This window comes from Nilaparvata lugens, chromosome 7 (assembly GCF_014356525.2).
Source record: "Nilaparvata lugens isolate BPH chromosome 7, ASM1435652v1, whole genome shotgun sequence".
Classification (NCBI taxonomy): Eukaryota; Metazoa; Arthropoda; class Insecta; order Hemiptera; family Delphacidae; genus Nilaparvata; species Nilaparvata lugens.
In genome coordinates, this window is record NC_052510.1 from 51,396,266 (window position 1) to 51,409,160 (window position 12,895).

At 32.7% G+C, this 12,895-nt stretch overlaps 1 protein-coding gene across 2 annotated transcripts in view; it reads left to right on the forward strand.

Annotated features, from left to right (window-relative positions):
- The first annotated feature begins 4,950 nt into the window (after window positions 1–4,950).
- LOC111047656 overlaps window positions 4,951–12,895 on the forward strand; it is a 29,455-nt gene continuing 21,510 nt past the window's right edge. Inside the window, exon 1 of one of the 2 annotated variants that reach the window (XM_039433051.1) lies at window positions 4,951–5,201. In XM_039433051.1, coding sequence (XP_039288985.1) covers window positions 5,097–5,201 — 105 coding nt within the window. In that variant the 5' untranslated portion in view covers window positions 4,951–5,096. The remainder of the gene's footprint in view (window positions 5,202–12,895) is intronic. The other variant, XM_039433054.1, reaches the window with a different exon arrangement.

Consider the following 12,895-nt stretch of genomic DNA (forward strand, 5'->3'; position numbering starts at 1 on the left):
TGAAGGAATAATATAAATTTCACAATCAAATGATTTCAACTCAATATTGCTTTTTGATTTCAAGAATCGATAAACAAAACTAATCTTCCTTCATTATCTATCAGGCTACTTTTATACAAATTTCAGGCCTATATCCTATGAAAATATCCATCCATAAATATTGTCATCACAGTTATTCATCCATCTGTTTTGATCTATATTCCCCTATCTATTTCTAAGTATAATTAGTAGGAACACTGAAGTAAAATAATAGAGCACTGAAGATGAGAATTATCTGTGCTGCAGATACTAGTCTTCATATAATATATCAACTGTATTCTATGCTAAGAATGCTGAGATCAATCCAAGCGACCTGAATTGAAAACAAAATCACATTCCAGAATAAACCGCTGATCGACATAACTCTCCCACGAAATTACTCTCATTATGTGTTCATGATCTAACCTCAAAATTATTCTTAGTATTATCATTATTCTGTACACACGGTACAAGAAATAATGATTCATAATAATAACTCTCTTCTCTCAATAGTGCATTCTACTGCAGCGAATTCCTAGAAAAGGTTTCTGGTATTAATGTTTTATACTTCTTGTTGCATTGGAAACTCTCTGATTCATTTGAAATTATTGCTTTCGAACTAGAATTGTGAACAGCTTCGTTGAGTTATCATCATCAATTTATAATTAATTTAGATTATGGACACTTGAGTTATTATCATATTAAGTTATGACCGTTACACCATGACGATACTGTAAACAAATAGAATAGTTCATGGAAATTGTACAGATTTCTCAAGGAATAAAATATTGTGTGAAATAGTGAAATCTCATTACAATCTTGGGATTGCACTAAACAGGTTGATAAATTGGTAAAAAATCATCCGAATTCGTTCTCTAACATGCTCGATGATTTTTCAATCATATTAGGAGAGTTCTATCACAAAGTAATGATTGTTAGGTAGAGAAGTTACAACCAACATTTGACAAGTCAAACCATCAAACGTTTGGTCCAAACTCAATATTGTTACTGACTTCGAATCTGAACGCAAGAAGTTTCAGAGAAATCCTTGCAAAGTTTTCCATCATCGATTTAAGAGGGGCGGTACAACTTAGAGAGGAAACGATAATATGAGAAATATTGCTTTTTGTTTCTAAGTAAGCGCATATCAAAATTTATTATGAAAACATCACTTGTTCCACCTTCTGAGCATAAAGTGTTGGTACCTACTTTGTACCTTATCGTTCCTTATCAACTCCCCTATAACAATGAGAGATTGCTTCCGTGAAAAGCATGCGATGTGAGAAACATTTTATCGAGAGAGTCTTTCATGTGTTCTTGCATCATTATCGAAACATCTTGCTGATCGTTTGAGAGAGCTACTTCCTGACTCCAGATTGTTATTTATATAATTTGCTCTTTGACAATAACACCTGAGCATTTTCCTCTGACAAAGGGCTCTGTTCATGATTTCCACAAGCGGAAGGAGAGAGGTAGGAAATTTCTAAAATGATTTTTTCTTGTTGATTTCAAGAAATAGTTGATGTAATAAAATTCGACTGTGTAGCAAATAACTGTTTGTTCTTCAGTATTAAGCTAGGTCTACAATGACTATTATATCTGGTCAATTAAGTTGTTGCAAACTAATACAAAATAATTCGATGGAGAAGTGGGGAATGAGAAAGACAGGAGGATTAAAAGGAAGAAAGGAGTAAGATAATAACTTGAATGAGACAAATATTTGGAAATAAGAATACGAAGTAGAGACGGAACAACAAATGAATGGCTGAAAGAAAAAAGAGAGCATAGAACACACAAGGAAGATAAAAAAACTCAAGTTGAAATGAAGAATTATAAGAATAGGAAAAATACGCATGGAGGATTCAATCTACCGATTCACAAATCATTTCAATCTGAAAATAGACCAATAAAAATACAGTTGATGATTGAAGACGTTAGACTTTGCTTTGTGATGTTGTAGATGTGTGAATATTATGATTTAAGATTATAAATGATTAAACAATATTAATAGTTGGAATATCAGCACAAAGTACCTATAAATTTTATGAAAAACGTTAAATTATGAGAGTATCGTGAGGTAATCAACCTGAGAATATAAACTATGTAACTGAGAAGATTACAAAGTTAAATTAGATGAAGAATGAGTGGAAAATAGTTAGAAGCAAATGAGCCCGTGGAAAAGAGGAGAAGCTGAAATTAATCACGATTTCCTTGAGTGGAAAGTGTTGGAAAAGGACAGAGTGAAACAGTTGGCAAGAAGAACCAGATATTGAAAGACATAGATCATGGAAAACGCTTGTTAGTGTCGAATTTTGAGAAGGTCTCCAAGTTGATGAGATCTGGAGAGAGACGACAACGGAATCGGCATCAAAGGAGACGATTCGCAGAATAGAGGAAGATGGAATGAGGCAGGCGGCTAGACAAACACAACCAGCTTAGAATTCTGCACGCTACTGAGACAGATTGCTCCACATCTTTTGCGTGGTGCGGATCGGCAGCTAATCATCTTCAGAAACAGTCTCTCACCGTGATCACCACTTTTCCCACCTTATCACACGAACCAGGCGACAAAATCTCGCTTCGAAATCCATTTCAAAATAATACCCGTCGCTTTTAACAGCCAATGATACTGCAGTGAGATACATTTCAAACAGTCCATAACATCAATGTTTCAGATTCAACCAATGCTGGCAATTTGACGTGAATCTGTTAACGACGTGATAATATTAAACATGTTCACCACGATGTTTTGAAATAACGAGCGAAATTCCCATCAGTATTTGACGAGTCAAGGCCTAGCTGATTAGAACTTACAACATGCAACTGTGATTGGATATCTCTGCATTTGTGTCACTTGTGAAGAGTTTAATTCCTTAAAATTTCGTCCAGATTTCTTTTACAGTGTCTTATCCAAGGTGAATAATTTAGATTGGTGTTTTTTTTAGTTGAAGTCCAAGTCAATGAGCGTAAGCTTATTCAAAAAGAGTTTATACAGCTTTCTTTCTGCAAAGGCTTACTATAGAGGGAACGATTTCTGTAATCCTTGGTACATATTGGCACTTACAAGTTGTATAAATACAAGTATAGGCACATTGTTTTGATTATCACGGTATTTTGTTCTCTAATTTTATATTTTATTGATGTGAGGGTTCTTTCAATAATTTATTCTAGATTATATTTCCTTGACAAGTTCAACTGTTTGTTATATTATACTGTATGATATACTGTGTCGAATAAATGGATACCTTTTTTCATCTTATCTCATAGAATCTCAATCAATTGATTTTTCCTACAGTTACCTTGAAAAGTGGTCATTCCTGCACTGATTACAGAACGCAAAGAATCACTTTTCTGCATTCCAGATTTGCAACATAGCAACACAAAATAGTTAGTAGGTTATATGGAGCACCAGTGCAGGAAAATCAAAATTAAGTTGGTAACTGCACTGACTGGGCTGCTATAGTAAGGTCTACGTTATAATGGCAGTGGACAACGATGGCAGCGACAGCCACCACATGAGTGCCGCCATCATTCATTTACTACATTATTATTCAATTTTAAATGAATTAAGGTTTTTATTAATGAAAAAAATTACACAGAAAAACATTTGATGGATTTCAGGGAATTTTACCCATAATTACCCACTTTTCATATTCAATGGTAATTGTAGGAAAAATTAAATGTGAAATATTTTATATTTTATATTCAATTGAAATTCAGTGAAGTTTACTTTACAACATTCCTTTTCCTCGTATTTTATTGGGTGATGAGTGGTGATGATTTCTGATTTCATTTTTGGATTCATCTTTTCATAGTTCAATATTTTTTTGGAAAACTGGAACTTTTAAAAATTAAAATTGTTTATGTTTAAACTTTTCAGGTGTTTAAAAACTTGTGAAAACCTTTGCCTGTCCCTTTGTCAGGCAGGAGTATTATCTTAATACGTTTACTATACAGGGTGGGTGAAAAGTCCAAGAACGGCTTAATATCTCATACACAAAGGTGATTTGATGGTGGGTGTGATTGAGGATGCTACTCAAATTGAAAATACTACTTTACTATGACTTCAAAAATTTGGTCCGTCATCATGGATCCGCCATATTGAATGCAACTTTATCTTTTTAAATAGGAAGGTGGTCATGCGATACATTATTACAATACGAAATTTCAAGAAAAAAAGAATAGCGGGAATTGCATATCGATATCTCAAACCGTTCAGAAGATATTCACATTATTAATCAATACTATTCAAAGCAGAAAGGAGAGAAAAAGTATATATGAGAACGGCTTAGTATCTCATAAAAGATTGTGATTCCAAGGTGGGTGTGATTGGGTATCCCTCTCAAATTGAAAATACTACTTTACTATGACTTTAAAAATCTGGTCCACCATCTTGGATCCGCCATATTGAATTCAACTTTTTTTTTAAATGGGAGGGTTGTCATGCAATACATGATTTCGATACGAAATTTCAATAAAAAATGAATGGTGAAAACCACACATCGATATCTCAAACCGTTCAGAAGATATTCACATTATAATTCAAAACCACTTATGTATTTCATTTCTGAAATGCATGATATTGATTAATAATGTGAATATCTTATGAACGGTTGTTTGAGATACCGATATGCAGTTTTCGCCATTCATTTTTTCTTGAAATTTCGTATCGAAAACATGTATCAAGCTTTTCAAAAATTTATTTGTCTCCCCATAGCAGTAGGTTTGTGCTCAACGTTTTCACTTAAACATTTCTGTGATAGAACACATTATCGTATTGAACTTTTAAATCCAGTTCACGTACATCGATTTTCGTAAAATTGATTTTTTACCGTTCCTATGAATTCTACCAGGTTCAGCACAACTTCTTAAATAACATTATGTTTGATTCAACAGAATTCATAAGGACGGTGAAACATCGAACAACAAAAGAACGCTTTCTGCTGGCTTTAAACATGGTGTGATGTAGCCGATTATTTGACATGAATTTTCTCAATCCGAGAGCATCCATTGTTTAAAAATTAAAAGTGTCGACGACGGTGAAAATTCATGACAAGTAAAATTGGACTGGAAGATGTATGCCTCTTGGCAGTCGGTTACGAGGACGGGACCTGCAACTATCTACAGCAGATAATCGGGCCCGGCTCTACCCCTCTGTTCCGAGACACCATTTTCCTGGTTCAGTGAGTTGCTAATATTATCAATTTCATTATTATATATTATTCTTTTTTTTTTCATTGAAGGCAAATCCTGTAACTATTCTATTATTTGTTTAAAAAGTTTTCCTTATATTATTTTATTTAAGTTTCCAGTTTCATTTTGAGTTAAAATTTATTTAAATCGATTACTTAGTTATCCAACATATAATCTGTTTTGTTAATTCTTTTAAAATATAGTTCCTTTCTCATGAGTTATAGAGTTAGATCAATTTAACCTCTCGCAAGCCAAGCGATTCCCCCTTTATAAATTGTTACCATAATACCAGCTCAATAGCTGACACTTTTGTAAAACGTTGAACAATACTCCATTGCATAACTCATTATTATTCCCATTGATATATAAATCTATCTATTTCAATCTTATTTGGGTTTCACTGCTTTCAATTCTGGTGACTAGCTGGCTAGATCACTGAATCTAGTTATGCAACGTTGCCATGTTTCTTTATGAGCCAGAGCATCCAATTACAGAAGGCTGTGACTGGAGTCTTAAAAAAGTGAGGGTAGGCCTACTGTTGTTAGGGGAAGAATTGTGAGCAAAAGGTCGACGTTTTTACAGAGCATAGATGAACAGTTGTATATCATATTATATTTACGAATTACTAAATAAAATGTCAATAATATAAGACACACAATTAATAATTGACGATCTGACCAATATAGTACAGTATCTAAGTAATAATTCATTTTTTAGAAATAAATCCTTTCAGCCTGTCCGTCCATTTGTAATCTATTCAAAAATTCATGGATGTACAAGCCCATTGGTACACTGATCTCTTTTTGAAAGATTTTATGCTAAATATAGAATGCGCTGTAGTCCAGTAGTCCCACTGTCGTTTACATTATTGTAAAGTAGGCCTAATCCCAGAAAACATTTGAAAACAGAAAAGTTCTAATTTAGATTGTTCACAAACCAAATTGAATAACAAAATAACACTCACTAATCACTTAAAACTATAAAATAATGATTAACTTTGAAAATTATTAAGATATAGTCTAATTTAGAATGATATACCATTTCATGTCAACAAATCAGATTATTTTGATCAAGTCGATTTAAATTTCTAGATACTTTTTCTCGTGAGATAAGCTGATTGATTGCAAATGGTTTAACAGTTGAACATAATTCTGTCTCTCTTCCACGCAGGCACTCGCATCTTCTGTTATTGACACACGACGGAATTATCATGTGTTTTTCCAAGGATGAATTATTATTATCCTTTCCATGACCTTCAGCTAGTTTTCCCAGGGATGAGACATAGTGCAATCGAATTTTTATATCATTAACCTACTATGTTCCAAATCTCGTGTAAATCGTGTCACGTGGTAATTTAATACCACCAAATATTTTAAAATGAACCAATGAAATGTAATAGAATTATAAAATTGGAAAGAAGGTTAGACCTAGTCAAAGGATAAATCAACTTAAATCAAGTATTATTAGCGATTAGGAGTAATAGCATTATCAAAAACGATAAGAAAACATGTATAATTGTGATTTAATAACTATGAGAACCCATTGGTAAGATCAAAAAATCATAAAGCGGCTTACTTATTATTGACGGATTATAAAAAATAAAAGTGCATGAACATTGAGGTTAGAATTATTTGTTTACATTTTGAAAAGAATTAGTCGATCTTGCATAAATCGATAATTATTAGAATCAATGCTGAACGAATCAGCTGATTATTCGATCAACCAGTATAACAGGTTGAATTATATAAAATTTACTCATAAAGGATATATCATGTATACTAAAGGAAATCGATGTGTAGAAATACGAACACCCATTATTTCTGTATAAATATTTATTATAATCTAAAAAAGCATGATAAATCAAGAGTATACAAAACTCATATAAAAACTAAATGTATTAAAATCGCATGTTATGATTTATTTATGAAATCAATTTAAGATAAACACTCCATATATTCGTATAAAAACTCTTTTTTATTTAATTTTTTCTATTATAAAGTCGAGGAAGCCCTGATTCCCAAGGCAACCAATTGTATTGAGTTTATTAAATTGAAGGCCAATCAGAGAGTAGCTTACAGAATTATTCGTGGAAGAGACAAATTTTTCTGAAAACCTCCTTCTTCTGGCTTAAGATCTTGACCTGAGAGGATGCACACAGAGTCTAGGGTTCTTTCTTCCTCTTTTTTAAAATCTTAAAACTATTAAGCCAAACCCTTTTTAAATGTGAAGTATTTGTATTAAATGTTAAATTATCTGTGAACTCAGTGCTGTCAAAGAGTTCGTAATTTGTAGCTATTCCCCATAAATATATCTTTAATTCGGAAAGGAACTTTAAGAATCTGGACCACGCGTTAGCCCAGCAGTGACGAAAAGGAGCCTACCTAATTAATTATTGGAAATAATTAATTCAATCCACGAGACCGTCAAGAACTTCAGTTCAGTGAGTGATAAGTCAAACGAGCTCGTTTTAGGTTTTCTACGTACAGTGGGGGAATTAATAAAAAAGTGCTATTCAAATTAACTTGAATTAAATAAAAAGTCACCACGTGTTGAATAATATCACATAGTTCATAAGAACATTTTATAAATTTATTTAATATATGTAGGAAGCTTACTTCCATGCACAGCCCGAATTCATATAAATCCCTGAGATCTCATGTTTGAATATTAATTTATTAATTATAATTTTGTTAATTGAACAAAGTATATCATATCAAACTTATAGACCGAACAGGTTTTTGTTTGCAGAATTTTGTATTGATTGGAAGTCTAAGTATCAGTATTAAATATAATATATTTATGAATTTGAAACTCACTATTGTGAATATTAGCAAAGCCTGTGATAATTATTCAGATTTTAGAAAACATTTGATTAAGTAAATTATAGATATATCGAATATTTTATGCACATATTTTTTATGGGAATATATTTTGTGTTTTATGTCAGCATACAAACTCATAGAATTTTTTATTATATCCCAACTCATCTCGTGATATACAGTTTGAGCTGTTTTAATACCAACAAATATTTAGCAGCACTTAAAATTATTGAATCAAGTAATATTAATCTTATCCAGAGCACTCAATATTTATCATCCTTTGATGATATTCATTTTATCTGCCAGAACAAGTATATTAAAAAATTATATTAATAAGGTTCCAGTTATATCATATAAGGATCCAGAGAGCTTCAAGAACTGGCGTTGTAAGTTCTAAGGAATTTTGGAAGGGTATATTGGTGAATACTTGTATTCACGACGAGCGTTTTAAGAATCAACTAGAAACAACTATAGTTGGTCCTTATCATTCTCTAGTGGTACATGGTTACTGATAATCAGTCATCAAATATACTTTTAATTTTCTCACTGGTATTCTCCAAGAACTTCATAGAAGCAGCGGTAAGAATTATCAATCACCGGTCATTGAACCTTATGGTGATTATTTGTATTTGTAAAATTCACGTATCTACCACTGAGCTAGAGCTGAGGTTTGAACCCAGTAATTTTGCGAGCCGGACGGCCTTAATTTTTTGTGAATTTATTCGCAAAAGAGGGAATTTAGAGACTGCTCTTATAAATATCAGAAACATCGTATCATCTGTGAAGGATTTACAATTCACAACTTCACAATCGTTAGAGCTGTTTTCGAGATCTATTGGACATAAATAGCCATATAAAAACCAATGAATAACCATATAAATAACCAAATATATAATATATATAGAAATTGCTCGCTTAATATAATAGGATATTTAAAATTGAAAATAATATTTATGATCGAAGATAAAGGTTATGAACATAGTAAATAAAATAACTTCCAATAGAGTAATACTAGTTTCAAAAAGTTTTTATGATGAAACTATAAGTAAACACAAATCTCTTTATTGCTTCTTTTTCCGTAATTCTAGTTTCCTTGGCTGTTCCCATCTATTGCATTTTGTTGCTTGTCGAATGATACCGTATCACGGTGGTTTGTATCATGTTTGTTGCCAGCGCTATCTAGTGTCACTTTTTACAACTACATTAAGCTTTTCTCTACTCGATTTTCCGAATCTGGAACTTTGATCACTGCTTTTCATCGAATTTGAAGATCATTTTTGAAAATTTGACTATCAAGAAACCTTCTTTGTTGCATGGAGTGCTTACAAAATGAATTTCAATGCAATTGGCGCAAAACATATCACTGTAACTGACTTTATAGGTGCTGCCTCTCGCCAGAGTTTTGTGCAAATGTTTGTATGGGAAGGCACTTCACTTTATTGTTGAACTATATTGTTTATTTATATGTATTATAAATTTTTTTGGAGGATCATTGTGATTTAGAGTAATTTATAATTACTTTCACGATGATTCCATAACCCAATCAATGTATGTCGTCTTTCTTCTCCTACTGATCAACTTTTAACTAGCAATAAGCCGTCTCCAGACATGTTGTGTCATTCGACAAGCAGGAATGTTCGGCGAACTATTCGTTTAGATATTAGTTGAACGAGCACGCATTTACACACATGCGTGGTTTGCTGAGCAATATCTCGTTTTGCGAATAGCAAATACTCATCAACTGAATATCATCCTCACATGTCATTCAACAATCCAATTTATCAGGATCAATTCGTTGAATATCACTTTAAATTCCCAGTAATTATTGACTATTTCCATAGATGAAGGATAAGTAAGATAACTATATTATTCTTGTCTCTTTGCAACAATCAGAAAAATCTATTATGAACATACAGTATAAACAATTGTGCTAATCTGAATCGATCTATGGTAATAATAGGAATTGAAAGAATAGAAAATGTCATTCCATTCCAAGTAAAACGAAACTGATGTCTGTGTTTTTATTAGAACTGCTGAGTGGATAATAACAGGAGAAGTGAGTGAGCAAGCACAGTCACAGAATAGGTACAGGATGGAAACTGTCAATAATACGCCTATCTAACCAATTCTTTTAGTTCTCGTTTTTCTTTTTCCAGTTTTTGATTCAGACTCACATCATTTTCGCTCTCTCTTTCTACGCTCTTCGCTCTATCCCTCCCCAACAGTTATCAGTGGAATATTTTTATCAAATTTGGTTTTTAATTTATCTAAATTCTAAATTCCTAGTTTGTATGTACCTTGGACTCAAAATTGGACAAAACTTATGAAGTGTTAAGCATAACCTACTGTTGGACAATTTCTATGAAAATTTGAGAAATTAACAGATTTGGGCTTTAAGCCTGTTGTTCCTTTCTCAATCATTTCTCAAGGTATTAATTAATCGAATATCTTGATGGTTTTTTTTTTTTTTACTTTGTCGATACTCACCTCCGTATGTAAAAGTCTTTCATTTTGAAAACATAATCATTCTACTTCTCAAAAAAATTGAAGTTATTTTTTTATATTTGAAATTTTTGTTTCTTCTTCATCATATCTGTGATTCGGTTATTCGATTTTGGAAAGTATTTTTTTAATTTGATGTTTGCCATAGTCAGGTCTACAGACCTGGCAAAGGAAATAAAAAAGTCAATAAATCAATCAATGATTCATGAGTTGAGAATAATATTGTGATTTTCCTTGTATAAAATGAAATAGAATAAAATAAAATATAACATTCCATCCGTTGTTACTCTCACACAACGATTTTCACAACAGAGGAAATCCAATATGCTACTAATCATGTTTTCCGCTAAAGTAGTTTATTATTAGATCAATCTTGTTAGTCGTAAACGACAATAACGTCAATTAGATTAAAAAGCAAATTTATAAACATTCAATGGAAAACTTTTATTACCCTTTTCACTCTTGAAATATCCCTTTCACGATTTCATAATGACAATAACGTTAATTTGATTGAAAAAAAACAATTCAAAATCTTATGAACATTTGATGAAAAACTTGTTATACCCTTTTCACTTTTGAAATATCCCTTTCACGATTTCATAATGAAAATAACGTTAATTTGATTGAAAAAACCGATTAAAATTTTTATGAAAAATGTGTAATACCCTTTTCACTTTTGAAATAACCCTTTCACGATTTCATAATGCATTATCTAAGAAATATCATGATCCACCAAAATCTATTTCGAACAAAGCCAGAATAAAATTAAGCCTACTATTTCTAGTATCAGCTTTCATCATATTAGTGAGTGCTGTGAGCTTAGCTCAGTGCTTGATTTGCGATAGAATAATAATTGAAGATAGAAATTAGTTGTTACAGTGGCCACCAAAAGGCGAGACAAAATTGGTAGTGCATAGGGTAATAGTGAACAAGGTTGAATTAAACGGTATTCTGTGAAGTCTGTGTTCGCACAAACATAGGTTCCAATCAACGTCAACGGCTGCCGGCTACATTCAATAAACAGCGAGTGTGCTTTATATAGAGAAAGGGATTTTGCAGACAGCTAATAAAGTTGGTGTGCGTTAGTGGGTTAGGGCTAGGGTTAGGGTTGGGGTTAGTGCAATTGACGCGGTTGCCTCAATTCTTGCAGCTCGATTCGGTTCCTAACTATTCTACGTTGAAGAGTGGCTGTTCCACCTTTGTGTGCCAAAATAGCGCTGCAATTTCCTTAATCCATAATTAGCGTATCGATACATCCAGGAACATAGTAATTATTGTTATTGATCAGTGCTCTGGTATCTCTCCACCAACTTACTATTCTGTTTCTAAAGTTATCTCTGCCATGATAACCCTACTTAGGACATTCTATTGGAGTAAATTCAGGAATAGAAGAGGTTTTGGGCTATTGCCTGTTTTCTCATTCTGTTATTGTAACTGTTAGCGCCACTGTATTCACGACCACTACACGGCGGTCGTATATAGTCGAGGCTAGAGACGGCTGCAACGATAAAAATCGTTGATCGACGTGTTTGTAATCACCCATTCATTCATTCCATTGCGCCACTATAAAAATTTGGACGTTCGATTTTTATCGAACGACCAAAATCGATGTGTGTGAAAAGCTGATTTTTTTTTGAATGTCCAGCGTTCCATCGGCTTCACTACCACATAGCAGATGGCAAACAGCTGATGCGAATAATTAAAAATGCTCGATCACGATCAAAATCGTTATAAAATCGATGTGTCTGAAAGCTACCTACTTCAAATTTTGGTCGTAAGGTAAAAATTCAAACGAACTTTTATCTAACAACCAAAATCGATGTGTGTGTAGCTAGCCTTATTCAATGGAAAAATAAATAAATAAAGCTTGGAATTTAGTCTTTATCAATATAGGGGTTAAGTGTCTTCTATTCCTTTTGTGGTTAATTCTTGGATAGGTATGATTTGTGCATGGATAATGATCAAGGAATGTTGAAAATGAATGTAAACCTAGATCCCAGATGGGAATCGATCCTACACCTACCGGTGCAAAGATAGTAGATTAAAGCTGCGACGTTTCAGACCAATAGACCCTGAACCCCTAATTGAAACGCGAATCTTGTAAAATATGACCAAAGTATTTCAACCTCATTTACCTCATCTATTTCTAATTCTTCTTACCTTACACCGATAGAAGAGGAAATAATCATGAATAGTCAAAATGATCATTACTTCAACATTACTTGATCCATCTCCGTCACCTTATCCTGATAGAAAAAGAAATAGTCAACTTCATGGAGTGTAAACCTCACATTAAGGCTGTGCAAAGGCTAAAAATAAACTTTCTACTGGTGATATTTTTCAAAGTTTTTCGATTTGTATAT